Raw genomic sequence first — 24,149 nt, 5'->3', positions numbered from 1 at the left:
CCTCTTTCACATTGTGGCAGTGGCAGTGAAAACCACTGCCTCCTCTCACAGAATCATGGTCACAAACGGGGCCAACTACCCAGATTTAAGGCCTTTGAGAAGCCGCTTTAGGAAGTAAGTACTAGGAAAACATTTTCTCTTGAGAACCTGATGTATTCCTTCTGTTCAGGTTATTTTCCCCCCTTTACTACCAGGAAGGTCCAAGTCAATGCTACGATGCTCTCAAAAGCAAAATGGAAGCATAAACAGGGCAACTACTTCCATGCATATTCTCCTCTCAGATTTTACGTAGTGCTAGCTATATATGGTTTGAATATACAATGTTCCCCATAGGCTCGTGATTTGAATGCTTTGATGGTGCTATTTTGGGAGGTTCTGGAAACTTTGGATGTAGGACTAAATGGAGGAAGTAGGTTACCGGAGGCAGGTTCTTGGGAGCAGATCATCCATGGCTATTTCTAGTCTTGTTCTGTTTGCTGGTTGGTCAGGAAGTCTACCACTCTCCTCTGCCACTCACCATCATGCCCTGTCTAAGCACATGAGACCAAACGGACACAAACAAAACCTCTGAAACCATGAGCTCAAATCTATCTTGCCTCTCTTAGGTCTTTATAGCAGGCATTTGATCCCAGCTACAGGAACATAATGCAAACGCTGGTGTTGTTATTTTTTTTAAAATTCTTTTTATCCTTTTTCTTAAGATTTATTTATTTATTTATTTATTTATTGTGCATACAAAGTTCTGTCTGCATGTACACTTGAAGAGGGCACCAGATCTCATTATAAATGGCTGTGAGCCACCATGTGGTTGCTGGGAATTGAACTCCGGGCCTCTGGAAGGCCAGACAGTGCTTTTAACTTCTGAGTCATCTTTCCAGCCCACCAGTATTCTTATTAATCTTTAAGTTGTATTCCAGCCTTAGGGAGTGGGGATAACATAAGATAATTTCTCAAAGCTGGGTGAAAGTCATTGTCTGAGCACTGCTTAGAATTTACCATCCAAAGAAGACTGACTGGTTACAAGGAAGAAGGGCCTACCACCTAGAAGTATCACATAATCTTTGGAGGATCAACCAATTAATGTGGCATAAACAGTGGTCAACTCTCTGGCTTCCATGTCTTGGGGAGGCTGGCTTATGTCTGTGCTGCTGGAATGGACAGCTATGCTTCTCTTGCTTTCTGAGATTTCCAAACCCGAGTGTTCGCCACACACTTGGGAGATCTCTGAGAGGCAACGAGTTGAGGGTAACTTAGGATCCAATCCAGGGATATAAAAAATCACCTGCTTCCCAGAAAACAACAGCTCCCTTTTATAAAAATATAACCCTTTCCCTAATAACCAAACAATTTAAAGCTTTTAAAAAAATCATTATTAAGTGTGGCTATTTCATCTTAAGTGCAAAATTCTGAATAGCTAGAGATCTTAATTTTTTAAAAATATAGCTGAGTATTTTAATTATGGATGCACTTGCATATTCTAAGCATACTTCATTATTTATGTAGCCAGTGAAAAAGCTTTTAATTAAATAGCATGCTGGCAATCCATTGTATAGGTTGAGGTTTTCTTTGCACTTTGCACAGGTTCTTGGGAGCAGATCATCCATGGCTATTTCTAGTCTTGTTCTGTTTACACATATGAATACACATATGAAATATTATGGCTGGTGTGCATACTTTAATCACTACAAAATACTTGTGTGTGAATGATACTAACATTTGACAAAAAGTTTTTTTTAAATTTTTTATTGGAAACACAACAAATAATATCATGTGCTTGATTATTCATTCTTCGTTATTCCATGACTTGTAAATGAGGTAGGGTAGTGGTTCTCGAGGTGTGGTCTGTAACCAGCATTACCCAGAAATTCTTAGAAAAGCACACACTTGAGCTCTATTGAATCAGACTCTGGGGGTCAGGTCCCAAACACCATGATGTAACGAGCAAGTCAGTCCTGCAAGGGAATGTCTGAGACCCGTGGAGCGACAGCTCTGCCTTGCGGTGCTGGAGCAGGAGCTTACACAGGCAGGTCCTGGTGGCAAGGCTTCGCAAATACATCCGTCCAGGTTGCATTTTTCCTTCCCCCAAAGTACTCTGAAGTTTATTGCTATTGGCTTGAGATCTTCAGAGTCACGGGATTCAGAGCGTGGTAACCATTTGAAGCCTGACTCCATGAATGCGCTCCCCCTGTATCAGGTCTATACTTACACTATGCAGAATAAAGATGCTGCCATCCTTCTCTTAAGAACAAAACAAAACAAAAAAAACTGCACAAACGCTCTGAAGTCAGGAGCTTCTCTTCTTCAGTGTTCTGTGGTAGGCATCTCATAGAGCAGTCCCTTGTCTGTTGGAAGGCTGATGATGACCAAGGTCCATTATCTTCCCTGGCTGGGTGATGCCAGGCCAGGAGATAAAGCCTTTTGGAGAAGACTTCACTGGGAGTTGGCGGCAGAACCAGAGCTAACAGCCCTCTGACACACTGCTCTGCGTTTTGTCTTCTCAACAATGCTGCTTCTTAAATACACATACACCAAACGGCTGCTCGCACTGCAGCCATCGCCACGAGTTCAGATTTACACGGCAGGACACGAATCGGGCTGCAAATTATGCAGAAAACATCCATCACATCCATCTGTGATGTCAGAATCCTCAAGTACAATGTGACCGGGTAGAATCTAAGACAGTTTAAGTAGCCGGGGTCTGATTTCTTCCCGTGCAGCATGATGAATCTCCTCTCAGCCACATTTGGCCCAGTGTGCAAAGGCTAAATATGATTGAGGCTATGCCTGGGATCTGCTGGGGAGCAGATTTCATATCCGAGGGTGCAGGCAATTAGATTTCTTTTTCTTTCTTTCTTTCTTTTTTTTTTTTTAATGGTAAGATTAACTAGAAAAGGAAAACACACGAATACACTCATAGCTGATGGTAAACTGAATTTATTTCCTCTTGGAAAACAATTCCAGTAATCTCCAGGTTCAGACCGCAGAGTAAACATTGAGAACAGTAACATACAGGTCAGTTCAACCGATTCAAGGATTTGGCTGTGTGAAATCATTAAGGAAAACCTTGAACACTCAAAGCTTCAAATGTAGCCAGGAAAAAAAAATCTCTTTTGACAGTCTACATAACAACTATTGCATAAATGGCGAGGCTACCTGTCACACTGCAAGGCTTACAAATATATATACGGGCCGTATCCAGATGTGGGGTTCTGTTCTGCGAGAAGGTCTCTTCACGGTTCACGAGAATCTCCAGCAATAAAAAATAGTCTTGGGTTTTAACCGTTGAAATACCAAAAGAGAAATTCTAGGCTTAAGTGTAAATAAAAGGAAGTCCCACCATAGTGACGTGATAACAGTTCGTCTTCCTCGAAAACATTGTCTCTTAAGCCATTTTGTTCACTTTGAAAATCTTGCCTGAATAGGGCCCAAGTCCACTTGTCTTTATAAGACCATTTTAGCATCGACGACATAATACGTGTGCAACACTCTATATACAAGGAGTCTATCTGGTGCTCAAAGGTTCCAACACATGAACATCCAACAGTTTTGATAATACAAGTTGTATGATACAATACAATGCTTCTGAAGAATATACATTAAAATGTAAGTTTCGTGCAAAGAGTAAAACATGTTCCCTTTTTGTGCCGCAAAAGTCCTTCTCCTTGAGAGGCTGTACTTGAACTAACTGCTGTGTTGGGTCATCGTGTGATTCTGTAGAGAAAAAAAAGAGGGAGAAAGCTTCAGTGATACTCTTTCCATTGGCGTGAGCATACATATGTGTCGGTAGGGACCCGATGACAGAAGTAATGGTGTGCGGGGATGCAGAAGGATGGGTGGGTCAGAGAGGCTGCACGGCCTGGGATGGGACACAGGTGTGCTGAAGCTGTACCCATCTCCATGGAGGACAGAGAAGAGGCAGGGCCAGGAGGCTCTGGGAGGGGAGGTGTTGGGAGTACCATACATTCTCTCTGCCAGCCACGTCTTCTCCAAATACCCCCCAGAACAGTACGACCTCTATGGAACAGAACCCAGGCTTCAGTGCCCAGGGCACCACTGTTGAAACCGTTTCTTGACCTGTGTATATAATTTTCATTTTTTAAAATGGCTTGCTCAAATCTCTGTTAGATTTGACTGTTTATAGAATGTTTACCTATCCTCGAATGTGGATATTGAAGAACAGAGCTACTTGACTGATGTTGGATGGGCCAGGAAGGACCTCCAGTACTCTTGTAAAGGTGTGTGTGTGTGAAGGGGGTAAGAATGACCAAGCTGGGACTCTTCAGGAGCTCCCAGCAGCCTGCTCTAACTCCCTGCTCTGGGTGTCAGTGTTTCTCCCGAGGCTACTGAGCAGCAGTAAGGAGTGTGGTGCCCCCCCCACCCCAGTCACACTAGCATGTCCTTTTTCCTTTTTGGAGATAACTTCTTTCCATGTTGCGATGGGGCACCTGGGCCTCCTGTCCAACATTTCTGTTTTGGACATATTGGGCTGAAAGGGCTCAAGCGTGCAGGCTTTGTTAAGCTCCAAGCATGGTGCTAAGGATGGTCTTGTTTTCTACAGGGGTTGGTCATAGGCCTCCAGGTCTTCACTGGAGACTGAGACTTCGGAGGTGGCCTGAGCTCCCCTCTCTCTGGCTTCCCCGAAGCAGCTCTGCCCCACTTCATTCACACTCCACTCACTAACTCCAATCAGAGCCCTGAAGCCTAGCTTGAAGTAAAGCTACCCACCTAGAACATACTTCCTGTCTCTGACTCTGCAAGGCCGCCTGTCCTTCTTATGGTACACTCATCTTTGTAGTCTGGCCTCTTGGCCTTATAATGGCAATTTGGATGTAGCTTCATGTATTCCTGCCTTGATGAGAAACTGTGGAATGCTGGTATGAATACTGGGGCCTGCAGCACCCAGCGCTCAGAGGAAACCTGACCAGTTGGATATGGGATATGGAAAGAGGCATATTTTCTGTCTTGAGTTCATCAAAGTTCTCATGATCTAAGGAAGAAGCCATCTGGACACGTGACAGTTCAGTGATATGACCCAAACTAATGGAAAGTAACACACAAATTCCACGATTTCTCCTTGGCCTGCATCCTCACCAGGGGAGCCTTTGCAGCAGAAGGGGTAGTAAGGTAGTGTTTGAGAGGGAGAGGGACAGGGACAGGGACAGGGACAGGGGGAGAAAAAGAGTTCTGAGTGGCTAAGATCTTCTAGAGGGGTTGGAAGCACGCGTACTGCACGGAAATAAAGATGAAGAGTAGTTAGGGCAACATTAAGAGAAAATTTTAAACATCACTAAAATGTTCAGAATTGGTCTTACAGGCGAAGAGAAGCTAGATGAGTACTTGAAGCAGAACACTTCATTTGTGGGATCTTGGCTGGATTTAGCATCCCTGAGGACAGCCACTTGTTCAGAGATATAGGCTGCATGACCAAAGGCTAGGTGGCTGATAATTCCCACCTGGGGCTAGCACTCTAGGAAGGGAGTGGAGAGGGATGGCAGAGGCCCAGCTCCCCTTCCCTGTTTCAGACTCAGGCTTTTGGTGAAGGAGATGGACAGTGGAAACCAGGCCCTTCCCACCATGACAATTATTGTGTGGTGGGCAGTCATGACTGAGGACTGAGGAGCCTGACTTCTGGCTGGAGCCCCAAATGCAAAAAAATAAATAAATAAATAAATAAAAATATAAAAAAAATGGTGATATACATCACTAGTGACAAGGCAGCTTTATTTTATTCTGAGCTTATGTAAAACATCCTTGCTTCATTCTCTTCAAAAGGATGGCTTTCTCTCCAGCAGAACCGGCCTCAAAGTGCATTTAAGAGTAAACTATTTTTATGCCAACTCTTTTGTCTGGGTATTGATTTTAAATATGTCTGGGGGGTGTTTTGTTTTTGAGGGCATATTAAAAATACTGGTGGGAACAAACGGCTTTCCTAGTTTCTTAAAGATCCACACCAGCTATGATCAGAGGTTTACAAGCATTAAAAAAGTCAAAACCACAAACTATAACGCTTCTTTTGTTATCTCGGTGTCAAAAACGGTTTCATAGAAAGGTCTGATCTAAAGACTAAACAAAAATACCTACAAAAGAGTTATGAAATAAAAGGAACAAAAGAAGCCAGGACACTAGGTAGCTAAGTAATGGGTACTGATAGGTGACTATCATTGTTTTTCCCACAATTAACGTTCGAAAAAGAAGTAACTTAAGAGTCTTATTTTCATCATGTTATTCTTAAGTTTCCTAGTGTGGCTCAAACTCACTCCTTTTTCTTTTCTTTTTTCTTTTCTTTGTTTCCTTCCAATAGACACAAGTATAGAGCTAGTTTCCAACAATCACACTAAATATTTACATATGTGCTATATATGTGGATATACTTTAATCGCATTATTGCAGCCTACTGAAGTCAGTGGTACCAAGGACTTATGCTCCGAAGGTTGAGAGAAGCAAATAAAACAGTTTCATGACAGGAGCCAGAGCCAGCTTGGGAAACACAAGCTTATACCAAGTAAAGATCCATGGATCTGTCTCATCAATAGAAAAGATGACAAAACACCAGGTCCTGTCACGTGGGAGCCTTCATCCTCACTGTATTAGACCCACCATGCTGCTGAGGTAAAGGGCCTGACAGCAGGAACTTGCAGAAGAAAGCAGGAAGGCTTATTTTGGCTCACGCATGGCCTGTGGATACACAGTCATGGCAGCTGGGTTTGAGGTGGCTGCTTCCATGGCATCCACAGACAGGAGGCAGAAGGCAGTAAATACTTGTGTTCCGCTTGCTTTCTCCTTCTTATTCCACCCAGGGTCCCAGTCCATGAATGCTGCTGCCTGGAGTAAACTCGGGTCCTCTCACCTCGGTTAAGCTAATCTGGACAACGCCTCAGGAGCACACACAGAGGCTGACCTAACGTCCATGGTCCCTCACAGGTGTGCCCAGGCACTTGTCTCCTGGGTGAGTCTAGATCCTGTCAAGTTGACAATCGGTATTGACCACCACACTCAATTTCCCTCTTTTGGCTCCAGCCCAATTCAGGGTCCCCTCCAGTCCTCCCACAGACAGCAATTCTCATGGTGGGACTTCCCCAGAGGTCCATGGGAAATGTGCATATTTCTGTTGGGATCGGGGAGAAAAATTCCAGATGTTTGTGATACCCTCTCAAGGGATTTCCTTTGAGGATTCCTAGGACATTTCTGCTTCCTGAACAGGCACCTTATTCCAAGTGCATTGAAAGTACAAGTGGCCCGATAAAGAAGGACGGATGGAGTGCCTGAGCCACACATTCATTTGGTTATCTTGTGGGTGTGTAAGAACAGACACAAAGTCACGCTCCAGATGTGGCCTCAGATGTTTCTCTGGAAGGGAGACAAGTCTTCCCATGTGAGTGCTCAATGATTTTCATGATTTTAAGAAATTCTAGACATCATTTGCTGGGAAATGCCGCCAAGAAGCAAGCGGGAAGGTAAGATGCAGACAGCAGAAGCTGGGGGCAGAGGGGAGGCCAGGCCCATTGTTGCCCTGGCAGCAGGCCACACCGCAGAGCTGGTCCTGGGACACCAGGCACAAGGATGCTCAGGAGCAGAAACTAGAAAGCAGCAGCACAGTCTTCCCTGAGCACCTCTCTGTACAGAGTTCTGGGCTCTTCAGGTCTGAAGGAAGCCACTTCACTAGAACAAAGCTGTGGGTAATCTCACCAATTTTACACAGCAATTCGCAGTCCCCAAAGCACTTTAATGCAATGACAGGTTATGAGGAAAAATATCTGTTCCAATGAAGGCAAAGTGTTTTACATAATCGAGAGGAACATCGGCGCGACACTGGTGGAGGTGGGGGGCGGTGACAGAAAAGGAAGTGGAAGAGGAGAAAACTTGTGCAATCCCACAGAGAGCCATATTCTACTCTGCAAAAAGCCATCTCCTGGAGACCCCATGTCTAAGTAACTGAAAATTGAAAACCATTAATCCCCGTTATGAACAGTTGTTTTACACGAGGGGGGGTTTGTGTTAAAAAAAAAATCAAACTCACAACATACCTTAAAGCCTAAAAGAAGATCTATCTAGGCCTGAGCCTTTAATAGCAAGGTTTCTAGAACACTCTCTTCATTGTAAGGGGCCCATTTGGAAGGAGTGTGTGCATTCTTTCTTTTTTCTTTCTTTCTTTCTTTTTTTTTTTTTCTCTGTGAATGTGAAATTAAACTTAGAAGCTAAAAAACAGATGAGGGCCTTAAAAACTCCCCTCCTAGCACTATGTATTTCTTTTTAAATGTGAGATGCCTTCCATTTTACAAGACTGGAATTCTCATTTTAGGCTTGGCACTCGAACAAATGATTAATTCAGGCCCGTCTTTCGGAGAGCTGACCACATTTGCTGGTCAAACAGTTTAATCCTATTTTAAATGCACTCCAAGGAAAATATTTTTTAAATAAAAATTAAAAAAAAAACATGATCCTCTGAAACTGTTCACCTTGCAATTTTGAGGCTATCCAATTTTCCTTCAGTCTTGATGGGGATTTGAATTTCTACACCTAGAACCATGATAAAAGTTAACCTTTAAAGGGGGCGCACCTAGGAAATCTACTTCCTCCGAATGAAAATTTTTCATTTCCACCTAAAAAAAGTAGAGCCCATGGATTGCCTGGACTTTTCCAATTCTCTGGCAAACACCACACCTCTGCTCTCTGTTTTGTCAACACCACTGAGATGTTAAGTGGCCATAATAATCAAAACAGCTTTTGAATGGAGGTTGTGTAAAAAAAAAAAAAAAAAAAAAAATCAGTTGATTCAAAGATGTAAATTTTTTCCTTTAAACCACGACTTATCTATTTATAGCCCCTCTCTGCCAAAACAAATATAGGCAAGCTTCAAGAAACAGGAAAGAGAGCCAGCATGTTATTTTTAAAAAGCAGTGACGAGGAAGAAAGAGAGGGATCTCTCCACTAGGACCCCGGTGGTTGGATTCGGTTTAAATGAGATGCTTTCAAACCCATGAAACCGGAGCTCAGAAACAAAGCAACAAAGCCACAAAGCCGGGCAGGAGAATCGGGAATATAAAGATTAAGTGTGGCTGTGTCTTTCAACAGATGGTGACAACGCTGTGGCAACATGTTGGCTTTTTTCTTTCGTTGAAGAACACAAACATCCGCAATCAATCTTCCCTGATTAACTAATTATATCCCCCTTCCTTTTATCACTTGGGCCAGCCGTTTATCCGTGAACACAGAGGCTAATCAATGCTCTCATTTTTCGCAGAAGCACACCCGGTTTTGCACACACACGCTTGCGAGCTTTCCTTTCAGGCAGGGGACTGAATTCGACATCGCTGTCCACCTTTTAAGCACTCCTGCTTTTTCATTATTTATTTATTTATTTTTAAACAAAAGCAATTGGTTTCCAACAGGCTGGATAATAAGTCTTCCTGACCTGCCTTCTTCTTTGACCCAGAAGGTCACCCTTGTGCTCAGGCACAGAGCTGACTTAAGAAATACCTCCAAGTCGTGCATTTCATCTTCTGCCCACTCGAAATAGAGCTTCTTTTAACTGTGTCTGTGCAGGGTCCCTAAAGGCCAAAGAGGTTCCCTGTAGCGGGCAATGGAGGGACAGAAGCCTCTGCCTTTATTAATGAATGCGGGCCATTATGAGTCTGGCTGGCTCCTTCCCTGTTCCCAGAAGCATATACTGTCCGTGACTTAAAATGCTAGAATATTGACACAAAGCGAGCTGGGCACCTCTAAGGAAAATTACTCCTTGGATATAATGTAGGCTCGTAACAGCTATTAGAGTACAAAATAAAACCCTCTGGGATCAGACTGACATATACCACATTCTACCTAGTCCTCAAACATTAGAAGAATTTCTTTCTGAAGGCATTCCAAGGACAGCATTAAACTGACTTTTGTAGCAATCCGCAGCAGCTTTTTGGCTTAGAGCTTTTAGTACTAAATCTCTGGTTCAAATCAATATAAGTACTATATCTTCTACATTAATCAATACATTCGGTTCAATACATGTTCTATTAAATTATACTTTCTAATCAAGAGTTTTACATTTCTACCCTCTCTCTTTTTTATTCCCAACTTCTTCTCTGCTAGTAAAATAGTTCTGAAAGTGTATTCAGGGAGTGATGACAGGGTGCTGGGCAATTGGCTCTGGATGAGGGGAGAAAAAAAATAGTCACAGAGGCAAAAGGTGGCCCTCAAGCATCTTAAGGAGGTCAACAGGAGAGGGATGCTAATAAAGAGATGCCTTCAGAATCCACACAATCAGAAAAGTTCTCATACCTTTAAATCTGAACAGGCTGAATTCCCACAGCTCTGAGACTAGCAACAAGAATGTTCTTGGAATTGCGTCGAAGACCTGAAACAACCAACCTTCCCTTTACATCCTCCTGCCCCCTCAAAGTGACCACCGTACATTTCTTGTAAGCAGAATTCTTGCACCGCTGTGTTTCCGCAGACCCTACCTGGGAAGCCTTGTGAACATGTTTGTGGACATGCACACTTTCATGTGGTGTGTTCAATGGATGCTCTTTTATACAATATGGGTTATTTCCCCTCAGTAATTTGATGACAAAACACAGGAAGAAAGTACAAACCACAACACAGCTACACACCCAGTAGAAGGCCCAGGGAAGGTGACTCATGATTTTATATTGGAAGAATTTTCTAGAAGGAGGCACTTCCATGGTAACACAGAGGTGGTGTTTCTGAACACGCCTATCATGATTCCTTTTTCACGCCACAAATTTTGCATTTCTGATTGGGTCTGCAGTAATGGAATTGCATGCTCTCTCTCTCTCTCTCTCTCTCTCTCTCTCTTTTTCATATGGTACTGCCATCACCGTGAACTTGCAGAGACACTGACACATTTTCTTTCGACATTTAACAGTCACATGGGCCTGGGCTGACATCTCAGGGCACTTTCTGGGTGACACTAGATTATGTTTAAACAAAGGTGAAATGGCATCGCCAGTGGTGACCAGAATAATACGTACTATAACAGACAGAAAGGGACAGTCACAGTAGAGGGTGTTCCCTGGCAAAGAGAGAACTGTTTAATAAACTTTAGGCCTGAGGCCTGTTTTTCAAACAGTTCTGACATTACAGTACAGTCTCTATTTTTCATAGGAAAAGAGCGAGCATTCTGGTGAAGCTCACTGGAGGGTGTGCTGCATGTTGTTCTTTGGAGGTTAATGAGCCTAGGAAATGTGAGTCATGCCAATCCTGTAGCATGGGGGAAGCGGCCAGTCCATGAACTGACGCTCAAATGTGTGAGCAGGAAGCGACAGTGAGAGCTGAAGGCGACGCGGAGGAGTCTTTCCTGACCCTTGGATAAACAGATGCCATTCCTGTGCTGGTTGTCAAAGACCCTGAAAATGCACAGGATCCCAAAAGGCCAATGTGGCTTGCTTTTCTACTTGGCTTCTCAGACCCAGCTTTGCTGACCTTAGGGGATGGGCAGCCATAGTTTCTCGGGGCACTGTAGGAGGTATGCTGGTCTTTACTGTGAGGTGGGTCTCTAGACATTATTATGTCTCTTCCAGTAACACAAATTAATCTGGGGAGGGGGGGCGTGTTGCCTTATGCTATCTGGAAAAGATTTGTGCCTGAATAAATGAAAGGCTGGGAAAAGGAAGATCTAGCATTCAATTGTTTTTAAGTGTCAACATGAAAGAAGAGGTACATGGGCAGAGGAGCCATGTAGAAGTGTTGGCCTGTGGTGTGTTAAATCCAGATACCCTGAGGGGCTTCTGTAATCGCTAAAGTTTGTGCTTGAGATCCATACAGTCAAGTTACGAAAACAAGGTCACCACGAGAAAGTTCAATAATGTTTTATGTTTGTGATTTTGTATTGCTGTGCTTTCCTAGCTAACCTTTCCTGGTATGGTCCACAGGCCACAGGGTGGCCATGGCTTGCTGCAGGGTGGAGCAGGTGCCTCTAGGAGCCCTTCTTGTTGACCTGTCTTTTCATGGATATAATCAAGTTACTTACTGAGATATGATCAAGTTGGAGATTTTGCTTCATCTCTGTATTGGAAATATACTGAGCTTGCCATGCCTTTGCTCAGGTATGCTACTTATTCTTGGTCTGTGGGACATGCCCTTTGTCTTATGAAAACAAGGTGTGTTCACAGGAAAAGACACATGTATACTATACAGGACTGTGCTGCACAGCTTTTTAAAATAACGCCATAGGAGAAATGTGGGCAATTGTCCAGAAATTCTGGAAAGCATCCTTTGATATACACTACAAGTGGCATTCCCTGTAGGCGGAGCTAACTCTCTCCAGACATGTTCACTCACTCAGCTATGTACTCTACATACAAGCAGCAAAGATGTCTGCCCAAGGTCAAGGAAACATGGAGCTTAGGAATGCTCATGTTGCAACAGTGTCTAAAGTGACTCAGGAATTAGACTGTGGAAGTTACCATTTAGGGTGCGGAGATGAAATGTGTACATTGAAAGAAAGTTACCAGAGCGATTTGCTGGCCCATATTTTACTGGCAGGAATTATCATACTTGCATATAACACAGCATAGAAACAAAAGTATAACTTTCCAATTGGGAAGAACTTAAGAGACAGTGTCTGGTAGGTATCTCTTAAGAGATGAAGGATGTTCCTGGCCATGGTCCATACTGTCTACCAGGAGAAGCAATTATAGGGTTTTTGCTTGTTTTCAGAAAGGGTCTCATGTAAATCAGGCTGGATGTATCTGAGAAGGAGAAATGCACCTTCCTGCTTCTGCCTACTAAGTTCTAGGACTAATTCACAAGCTCACATTCTGCTCTTCTTTAAACAAATGAACTCACAAACAAGCAGCATTTAGCCAATCTGGAAAATTTCACAGTGGTTTATAATGTAGCAAGAACACCCAGCTAATTATCTGGGACATAGTTTAATGTGAGTCTTCAGAAGCAAAGACTAATTATTTAAATGATGCAGCTTTAAAATTTTAAGTTGGAACATATAATAATTCCCAGTATAAACAGTATGGAGAAATAAAACAAGCCACTTCAAAGGGCCAAATTATATTGCTGGGCTACATATGGGCAATGTTAACATGGTAACAATTCCATTTTCCAGGAAGACCTTAAAAATAATAGTACAAGTTCGGTAAATACAGCACAAAGCTGATTTCTAACTGTTTTGCACACTGGAAAGGCTTGAAAATTGCCCACTTTGGAGGGCTGGTGATGTAGATGTCTTGGGGGTAAATGCAGGCCTTCCAAGTGTGAGTTCCCAAGTTTGACACCCCAGATCCTGTAGAAGGCAGCTGTACCACGCTAGTGCATGTCTGTGACCTCGTGCTGTACAAAACAAACAAGGTAGAGGGCAAGAGCCAATACTTCACGCTAGCTACCCAGTGTGACCCCAGACTGCATCTTTCTGTTTGTCTCTGAACTCGCAATAGTTTGCACTGGGCTTCACAGAAAGTTCCAGATTGGAAGAACAGGCTAAAAGAAGCAAAGTGGCCACTGGGAAATATGATAAAAATACAAAGTTGATTTTTCTTTCTTCTTCTTCCTTCCTTTTTTTTTTTTTTCTTAAATATAAGCAATCAACAACTTGAGCTGCCTGTTTACCTGCAAGGAGCCAACAGGAAATTGCAATCATCATATACAAAGCAGGAGGAGAGGGGCTGGACCATGGTGATTCTGCCTCACCTCCGGAGCTGGAGTGTTGGTGTGTCGGTGCCGGGAGACTTTGACAGGCAACACTGCCTAATACGAAGCTCGGGGATTAAGTCCGTCTTCACAGACAGGTGTGTCCACACACCAGTTGCAGCGAGGCTTGAATTTTTTCTACCGTAATGTTTAATTTATCACACTGGTGCTTTCTAAACCAGAACATCTGTAAACAAGGTTAAGAATGACCTCCTTCCGATTTTACATCCTCGAACAGTGCCCCCTTCTTCGTGCCTTAATTTTAATACCTTAAAGATAAATAACTCTGTGCAAAGCAGAGGGGAGGGAAAACGCTTGTCTGACGTTAATGTGTTAATCTTGGGCGAATACAAATTTCCTTTCTACTAGGCTCTCGGGTGCATACCACTGGCTCTCCATGCTAAAGCTATGTTTGGGCGTCTCTTTCCCAGTCAAATACAATTAAACAAACTTCTGGTAAATATTTAACAACCTCGTGTAGTAATTAGCAACAAATAATAGATGCTTAAATTGATAATTGCTCAGAAATACCTTCTTATTTAATTAAATAATGCAGCTTTAAAATTTTAAGTTGGAACATATAATAATTCCCAGTATAAACCGTATAGAGAAATAAAACAAGCATTACAGATAGGTGGCTCCTCCCTTTTCTCTTAGATTTTGGATCCTGAAAGGGTTATTTCTATTTTATTTTAGTTTTTTAAAGAGGACTTAGTGAAATAAATCCCATTCAGTCTCCTTGGGTCAAGATCTCACAGTCAACCCGGGCTGTCCTGTGATCAGCTGCTCCCTTTATGGAGGTTCCTTGAGATGTTCTTAGGGGCTGAAGGGCGTGAAGCCAGGCATTGATTTAAAAAGTGACTGGCGGCCTTAGGATTTAAACCCTGGTCCATCGGATTCAAAAGGTCATCTGATTAGAACAGGAAAAGCACCTGGCACTAGTGATTTATACTCGAAGGGTAACCTTTGTGAGGAGGGGGACCCAGGGCTCTCTCTGCCTTTCAAGTTGATAGGACAGGGGCTCCCTTCAACTGAATTCCAATAATTCTGAGAAAGGAATGCGCTGAACTTGGAGTAAGGAAGGCAGAGGCAGTGACACATGCCTCCCGACTCCGCCGAGTGAGTGTGTGTGAGTGTCTGTGTGTGTGCAGAAACCAGGAAAGGACATCAGGTGCTAAGCTTTTGAACTCTCTGCCTTACTCCTTTGAGACAGTCTCCCGCCGACCCAGGAGCACACCATTCTTTTCAGCCATGCTGACACGTCCACAATCCTGGGTGGTCCCCCAGCGTCCCTCCTTCCACAGCCGGGGTTACAGGTGCGAGGATAGACACCCAACTTTTACACAATGTGGAGGATCCGAACTCAGGTCATCATGTGCTCTTACCTGGGAGCAACCTTCCCAGCCCTCATCTGTTTTTAATTATAATGCCAGCACACTCTGTAGGCATGACTAAAATACACTGTGAGTTATTAAAGATAAGAGAAAACCTGTTTGCCTACCATCAGCCACCAAGCAACGAGTAGGTCAAATATAGCGTATTGATGAATATCACCAAACGGTGGTGAACATCGGCCACACCCTGGGATTGTGTGAGCCTGTGCGCTCCGAAGCCTGAACAAACAAGAGTATGCTGTGAAGAGACCCGGGTTCTGTTCACATGTAGACTCCATAGAGGAAAGCCTCCTGGCCTCTTTGGATCATTCAGGCCTTCTGGAACATTCTGAGATTCGGGATATAATTTGGGGAGGCTTCTCTTGAGATTGATTGAAAACCCTTTGAAAGGGCCAGCGTCTCATGGCCCCAATGCAGTATTCGGATGTCTTCCTGGTTAGGAAGGCCTGTTTGGTCATCAAGCAGGCTGCTTGCCTGATTTTCTTTCCCTTTTCTTCTGTATGTTTTTAATCAATGCTGAGGGTGGCTTCAGCACCCTTTCTGGAAGTCGCTCTCTCTGTGTGTCCCAGGAGGCCATGTGATGGTCAGAGGACAGCTTGTTGGTGCCGGTTCTCCCTTCTACCATTTGGATTCCCCAGGGAAGGACCTCCGTTTATTAGGTTTGGTGCAAGCACCTTACCCACTGTGACATCTGGCCAGCTCTGTTTTTCATATTCTCTACGGAAGCCTGTTAGGCTCCTCCTGTTATCTTGCACACCATTTCTGTTTCTGCTAGGGTGTTTCATGTCTTAGAATGGCAGAGGTGCCCCCTCCACCGAGGAGACCTGTGTCTGTGTCAGAGCCCCACATGTGAGATACCTATTCTCTTCTTACTTTGGGGCCACCTTTTCAAAATTGCAGTCTCTTTGGGACAGTTTCATCACCTCTCCAAGTACTCTGAGCTGCCAGAAATACAGCCCTTTAATCCCCCCCCCCAACAGAGGTGTGCTATAGCTATGGCAAGATCAATCTACAACCCTCACATCCTTATACAATTTGCTCCTCCAAGTTAATTTGAATTCATTACATAAAGCAATATAATTAAAAAAAGCTCTCTTTAATGTGAAGTGTTTAACATGATCCTAGAGGAATGACAGTCTGGGCTAGCAGAGGGCCAGGCGGCAGGCATGGCGCACACTCACGAAAATTCAAAGGTGAGCTGTAAACAAGTACACAGAGCCTCACCACCACGCATAAAGGGCCAGGCAACGGGTGGCCTCATTCTAATCAGTCCTCAAAGGAACCTGCCACACAGAAGTGGCACTTATTCTAATTTAAAGCCTTCGTGCTTGCTTCAGTGTTGCAAAATTTATAAAAGAATAACTGCATTAAACCGCCTGGCACTTCAAACACAAATGCAAACCAGCCACAGCACAGAAGGCGCTGGGCAAGAGGAGAAACAGACCCAGCGACACGTGAGCAGAGACTGAAATATAGCCTGTGGTGGGTGCCTCTCTTTCTGACACCAAGGTTCCCTGTGCAACCTTCCTTCACCAAGGACCTGGGCTGCTCAGCTCTTGGCTCTTTACTTCTGTCAGGAGGCCTGTTGCTCTTGCGAGCCTGCCTAATAACACTGAAAATCACTCAAAGCGGTTGGGCAAGCCGTGTCACATGCAGAAATACATCTGGCAGTACATGAATGAGCACTGTTCAATGTTCCTTTCCTGGCTTTCGAGGATTGATTCTCTGCACTCCATTATTACAGCTTCCATTTACTTGGGTATATATTTTAGACTTGTTTAAGCTGTTGAAAAACTAATGTTAAAAATGATTTCCCTTTATCCCTGGCACTGAAGAAAAAAAAAGCAATAATAAGGGTTGAGGATAACAATCTTCTACATCCATGCATGGTGCTGGAAGAAAAAAGTGCTAGCATCCTAAAATGCATAGTCTTAGGAAAACCTCCTTTTCTCCCCTGAATCAGAGAGTCTAGGAAACACTACAGTAAAATAACTTCGGGCTAGATTCCAGAGCTACAAGGCTGCCTGTGTTACAGCACACATCATCTCGGGCGGAACTGTCAGCAGATTCTAAGAAATCTATATATATATATATGAAATGCAGTGTGAAGACAAATCCCGCAGTTTGTATGGAAACAGCAACCCTTTGAGACAGCAGAAAGAGCACACACATTGGTCTAAAGTTCTGTTCCGAGAGACTCCAATAATGAATGACACCTCTTTTTTACCACTCAGTGTTCTTATTAAAATGGGGCTAAATTTTGAGTCAAAGAGGATACCGTAAGCACTCACAGCAGCCCCAAAATGACAGTCTGTGGATGGATAAAAGGAAATGGCCTTAGGGGGAAGGAAGGAAGAAAAACAAAAACAAAACCCAAAACAAAGACCATCTCAACTGTCTTCCAGAGTTCTAGAGGGGAGTATCCATCTGTCCAGGTCAGAAGGGAGACCTATTGTAAGGTACCCACGTCAGGTTAAGTGTAGGGCAGACAGATGTAAACATTTAACGATATCAACCTCACATAAATGGGCTGTGAGTCTTACTACCCCTGGAAAAACAAATATTGAAACAAATTCTTAAGCTCTTTACATCCCATCCAAATACTGTAATATATCGAGGTATGTGTGCATTCTTTTTATACTCTCCACGAATGAACTAGGGCTAATCAGATGGAGTGAATGAGCTAATTCAATTACAGACAGCCTTTATTATATAATAAAATATGGATTATTGATCTTGTGGAGCCAGTGGTGCGTGGTGAGGCAAATTCAGGGCCTGAAACCTTGAAGATCTCAATTCACAGCTGTTTTTATTCACGTTTTGAAAGTGCTAGAAACTGTTTTCACTTGTGGAAAACCATCAAAATGAAACGCTGCTAACTAATTAAGCCCAGTGTTCCAAAAGAGAATGAATTCAAGGTTAACACAGGGCTGGGCTGGAAGCCTGGGAAGGGTTGCTTGGATGGGGTGTGATCCCTCGCTGTACCTTGCAATAGAGGCTGAAGAGACAGCTAGGCGATTGCACACTGTGTAAGGAGTGAATGTTACTTGGAAGCCTGGAATTCACTGTAGGCTCCCTGCTACACATCCGATGGAATCCTGAAACCAGAAGGCATGGCACCTCTGGTTTCTCACTGCAGTCAGCGCAGGTAGGGACAGCTGCTTTGCAATGCAAGCCCGGGCGGACCTAACAAAACCTCGTCTCCCTCTCTTAATTTCCGAGGAGATAAAGGCAAACGACCAACTCTGGATCAGTGAGCAAACAGCTCTAAGTAAGAGGGTCACTTGGAGAGGCGGGGTCACAGCCAACCCTAAAAGGGGGAAAGGAGAGCTAAGTGCTGTCTGGCCACCTCCTTTGTAAACCTGTCCCCAGGTAGGACTGATTGTTACTCACGCTGCGCTACAAAGTTCGGGCCCCACTCTGTTCCTGATCTTGGAAACTTGTTGCCGCTCTTCCTTCCGGTGGGAGTTTACACCCGCTGCACCCTCTGCGGGCCACGCCCACCAGCTCCCTCCCACCAACACGGTTAGTAGAGCCAGGCTGTGCTTTGGTAGGCAACCCCTCCGGCACACAGGTAAACGTGCATGTGGCATGCTTCTGAAATGACTCCCGTGAAGAGGAGGAAGGAGGGACGTGCAATGACGCTCGTGCAAAGTTGCAGACTGTTCGGCTGCAGTCCAGAAAATGAAGCCAATTTTTCATTCTGTCATTATAAATATTTCATTGCAAATGGTACTGATTTTCTACAACTGTGGTTAAGCAAAGGGCCTCTGTGTGAATATTTAAGAAAAAAAAAAAAAAAAAAAAAAAAACAACACAACACCCTACGAGGAGGAAGACAATGAAGAAGAGGGAAAAGGGGAATGAAAGGTTAGCAACCAATTAATTTCATACTTTAAATGTAAAAGGATGCTGGGAGAAGCTCAACAGTGATGTAGTATGCGACTCAAAGAAGAAGAAAAAAACATTTACTCTGCCCTTCTTCTGACAGTTTCTCATAAAATATCTGCAGTCCATCTATCTTTTAGTACTCCAGGCTCCTCTGGAGAGCAGAAAATGGTGGTTTAAAGCTCACTTCAGTGCCAGTCTGCGGGAGATTGCTTTCCACAGGACCCCCGCTGATGGAGGCCTAGGGGAAGAGGCCCAGGAGTTATTCAATCAGTCCGAGACTCTGGGGCGGCTGGGGGTCCTTTGAGGGCTGATTATAAAGCTGCCCTCCTGTTGCCTGCCTCGGAACAGAACGAAATGAGCAGCCTCTCGCTGAGAAGATTCTGCAAGAAGGAATTTCACCTGTCATGGAGTTTGTCAGAATTTCAGGATTTATCTTGGTGCAAAATTAATAAAATACCAACCAGGAATTCAGGCTGACTACTCGGCTGTGTCATCTCAAAGTGATCTTTCACCCAAGAAAACCTGGCTGGCAAGCCCAGCCACTCCTGCCCTACTTTTTCCTTGGAAGGATGAAGGAGGTCATGTGACAATCACCCCCAGGGAAGCGGAATGGGATGGCCAGCCAATTACACACAAGGTGGCCCCTGAGTACTACTGTCTTTACGGGTGACCCCTGACCTTGCCACAGCTCTTCCAAAGCCTCTGAAATTAGCTGGCGTCAGAGCATCCGAAGACCATTCTGGAGTCTGTAACACAGTAGGTCCCCTATGGCATCCGATCTGTTAAATTCATGGTATGGTTTTTCCAGGCCTGGCTTTGATTTATCGTTTAGAGTATAGAGTGGACCATGTTGATGGCACAGGAAACACTGCCGATTAATCTGAGATTACCCAGTAGCAACCAGGTATGGGTTCAGATGTTTGAACACATACTCCTTCCTTTCCTGTCCCCATTACCTCTGGGCTTACAGGAGAACTCAAAAACAGCAGCACACTGGCAAGGAAGGCCTGCAGGCTCAAGGCTCAGGACGGCTCTGCTCTTACCACCTCGCAACACTTTACTTGCTACAGCTGTTTTCAGTGGCATTCTGCTTGGTCCAAGGCCTGCTCTCTTTGAGCTGAGGTCCAGGGGCACCCAGGCAATCCTGGTGCTAGTTCTCAAGAATGGGTGGCATGTAGTTACAGTCAAGACTCTGTATGTGTGCCTGGGATGGCCTTCATGCCACTGCCTGGCTCAAATCCGTGGAGAGAGCAGGGAACGCATGTCAGAACCACAGACTCCGTCAGGCCCCACTGCCGACGCTGAAGGCCCCTTGAGGACAGGATGAGCGTGGGTCACACTGGCCATCTCCAGGCTTCTAGGTTGCCTCTTACTTAATGGTGACTGACAGTACATTTCGGGGTCCCAGGTCAGCCATGGTCTTAGGGCTTTGCTGCTTCTCCTTTCTCCAACTAGCCTTTTCTAAATGAGCCATTTACCAGTTCATCCATTTCTCTCTTTAGTCAGGTAGGAGCTCAGCTTTATTCTGGAGAACTGCCTTCACAAATCAGCAGCAACTGGACAATATTAACACCAGGAGATAGTATGGGAGGGAGGGGGGAGGGAGTGGGAGGCGTCTCCCTCTCCCTCCCTGCTCAGGAGTGCACAGATGGTGGAGGGGATGCAGGGTGTACTCCGCAGGCTACAGTGGAGATGCCCTGACTCCACAGAAGGGAAAGGGCTCCCCACCAGCAGCATCATGAATTATAACTGAGGAAGGGAGTGAGGTCTTGGTGCCTGTCTCACAGCAAATATACGGTTCCATTTTCCTGCACAGTGACCTTTCACCCTTATAAACTCAAAGCATCGCCCAGCACACTGCTGATATTTAATGGTAGCGAGTCACCTTTTATATGGCTAGAAGGCACACGAGCTTGGCCGATGTACCCAGGGTGTGGGTTGGTCAATTATAAAATTAGGCTTTGCTGACATAGAACGGGAAGCCTTTGATGGTAGAGTTCTGTTTCCCAGGAACGAGGCTCTGCCAGCCTAGCTGAGGGGTTGCACCCACGGAGGCTGTGCAAGGAAGAGGATGACATTCCTTCCCCCCCCCCGCCCCCAACCTAAACAAGAGGCAGAGAATCTGCCTCACATTGGCAGGCTCTCCTCTCCTATGCAGAAGCTGGCCCTGCCTCTTAAGTGCCTCCCTTGCTTAGTCAACGAAGTAATCAATGAAGGAGCCCTGTTATTTTTAGGCAGTTTGAAATTTCACTGCTTTAGAAAAAGGACTCCTTTACCCTGCTTTTCACTCTCGTTTGGAGCTTCAGAGTTGCTGTTCTAAATGACAGCACCGCGAGCAGTGCTTTCAAGCACCATTCATCTCGCCCGCCCCATCTCAGGCTTTTACAGAACACCGATTTCCCTCCAATAAGGGGAACTTACTCCTTCATAGCTGCAGGGCACAGCCTGTTACGAGCTGTAGATTCAGTGCAAATATAACAATAAAGGGTACAAATGTGAAGTCCTCTTAAAATAAGGCTGGCTCTGAAGCTGCCTTGCCTTAGCAAACCCGATCAACGGTGGCCTATCAATCTTTCTCCAAATGCCCAGAACAGCTCATTGCTGGGCGGCAGTGCAAGGACCATCACCTCGAGGGATCTAGAAGATGCTGTCCTGGATTCTCTGCTCATTTTAGGGGATTGATAGTTAAAGTCTGTGATTGCCATTTCTCTTTCCCTAATTGTCACAACAGTTGGGTCTGGATGTGGTGTTTTTCCGTAGTCAGATGAGAATTTGTAAACACGAAGGGTCTATTCTTGGCACTTAGTCTCTGCTAATGTGAGGAAATCGACCCATGGGTAGAGCAAACATCTAAAATAGGAGCACACACAGGAATTCCACGAGTCTGGCTGGATTGCAGAATGCTCTGGAAACCTGGGTTTCCAGGGAGTTCCATTGCATCTGACTACAAAGGTGCCTAAGCAGAACTCCCTGTTTGGAGGACAACTATGTCTGTGGTCTCTTGTTCCTAATGAAGGCAGATCTTCCTTCCGGTCCTGTGACAGCAGGCTGCCTTGGCGACATGGAAGACCACAGGGCCAACAAGGCCCAGCCAAGGCAGAATATGGCAGAGGTGATGATCACTTCCAGGGGGGGGGGAGGGAGGGGGCTGCCGAACTGGCCACAGTGCTCGTCAGCATGCCCTAGCTGGATGCTCCATAAAGCTGCGCTGATGGCAGTTCAGAGATGGCCATCTGTCGTCAACTCTGGGCCAGACCAAAAAAAAAAAAAAAAGAAAGTAATGGCAGCTTGCTTACAACAGGGCTGTTGGAGGAGGAGTCGGTCCTAGAACGAAGAGGAGGTGCTCCCTTTTTAAACTGTGAAACTCAAACATCGACATGAACATCAACAAATTAATGGGCGGAGAATTTTTGGAAAGCTGAGCTGGGTGGGACAGTAGAAACTATTCAGATGCAAATAAAGTGTTTTGTTCTCACTGCAATTACCCCCACAGCCCTGGTTTTGGTCACATTAGCCACTTGGTTCTTGAAAACCTGACTACCAGGACACAGGGGGAAGCAGTGAGGGCCAGATTTAGAAATAGGTGAGCCCAGGTTGTGCCTCCAAGCATGCACACACAGATTAGACATTTATCGGGACAAAATGGGTAATTGAAAATTCATTTAATCCAAATGAGTTCGTTGTGACAAGCACACTTATCTTTTTGTATGCTTGCTTAATTTCTAGATGTAGTTTTATTAAAAAACAAAATAAAACGACCTCAACTTTATGATGCATTGCAAATGTGAGATAACCACACTTTTCCTTTTATTCTAGAGAATGCCTAGCATTCATGGCAGTGAGAGAGACAGACCTACAGAGAGAGGGAGAGAGAGAGAAAGGGAGGGAGGGAGAGAGAATGAGAGAGGGAGGGAGGGAAGAAAAGGAAACAGGACAGAAGTGGGGGGTGGCGGGGATATATAATAATATTACAGTCAAACCAAGGTTAGATTACCTATGCCCCATTTTTGTGTCTGACCTGATTAACTTTCTGCCTTCACTGGTAAGGCCAATCAATCCTGATTGAATTATCCAATATTAACAGCTGAAAGTGATCAAAACTAATGGTGAAAACACAGCACCAATCAATAAATCAATGCAAATGATTCGGTTCCTGGAGATCCGATCAAATAAAAGAGATAGATCAATTTAACCACTGAGCAAATTAAGTGGAGGTTGCCGTAGCACCAATTTGCTTCCAAAGCCCCACAGGCCCACAAGCAGAGAAATGAAGCGACGTATGTAATGGGCCAGTTCCAGAATCATGCACTCATTTGACACAATTTATACTCTTGTAAATCTTGGCGTCTTCCGGATACATTGAAGGGCTGACCAGGAGCTGTGCAGAAGCTCTGTGGCATCAGGGCCGAAGCCCAGAGCAGCAGGATGGGGAGGGCGGATGCTCCTCCACACACTTTCCTAAGGGATTGCTATAATAGGGAATGTGCCTGGTCTAGACAGAGCAAGGAGCAAACATTTCCATCTGTGGGCCTCAAAGGAAGGCCCTCGGACAGCAGGCAAGGCAGGTTGGAACTGCAGCTTTCATGGTTTGAGTGGGGATAATAACCAAAACTTTAATGTTTGTGAGAGATGAAAATTAAGGCCTTGAAATGTACAGGAAAGTTGTGAGAAGAAAGGCTTGGGGTCAGAACAGTTTTACAAGCATTTTGTTTGGCTTTGCTGCAAACAGTTCCCATTCTTCCTGTTCATGGAGAGATTTCAGGCTCAGGTAGAGGGAAACACGACTACAACTTGAATAAAGTTTTCTTCAAAAACACACCTAGTTCCTACCTTGCCATTTATGAAGAGGCAACAAAACCCCTTCTGTTTTGGACTTAACTGGAGGGAGCTGGCTCACAGCTTTGAAATGTGATACCTGGGAGCCGGCATATTTGCTTGTAGAGTTGGATGCTAAGAAGCAAAACAAAACCTAATGCAAGATGTGTGACAACTGTGGAAAGATGAAATGCTTAACAATAAGGATTTTCAGAATTGACAGCAAACTATGTCAAAAGTGCGCTTGATTGAAAAATTATTCTAGCGAACTAGGAAAACTCAGGAAGTTTCTGAACTCTAGGATAGAGATTTGATTTCCAGATAACTGGCCAATTTTGACTTTGCTTTCTTGGGTCAGCATTAGAAATGTAGGAAGCCAGGGAGGCATCAGCCAGT

The 24,149-nt window shown here is 44.6% G+C and overlaps 1 protein-coding gene across 2 annotated transcripts in view; it reads right to left on the bottom strand.

The window, feature by feature from the left end:
* Window positions 1-2,922: 2,922 nt before the first annotated feature.
* Znf521 (zinc finger protein 521) overlaps window positions 2,923-24,149 on the bottom strand; it is a 280,987-nt gene continuing 259,760 nt past the window's right edge. For both annotated transcript variants that reach the window (XM_055625739.1, XM_055625740.1), the window contains exon 8: window positions 2,923-3,711. In XM_055625739.1, the coding sequence (XP_055481714.1) occupies window positions 3,682-3,711 (30 nt within the window). In that variant the 3' untranslated portion in view covers window positions 2,923-3,681. The remainder of the gene's footprint in view (window positions 3,712-24,149) is intronic.

The sequence above is a fragment of the Psammomys obesus genome, unplaced genomic scaffold (genome assembly GCF_907164565.1).
Source record: "Psammomys obesus unplaced genomic scaffold, mPsaObe1.curated_primary_1811, whole genome shotgun sequence".
Classification (NCBI taxonomy): domain Eukaryota; kingdom Metazoa; phylum Chordata; class Mammalia; order Rodentia; family Muridae; genus Psammomys; species Psammomys obesus.
This window is presented reverse-complemented; position numbering and strand designations above follow the sequence as displayed.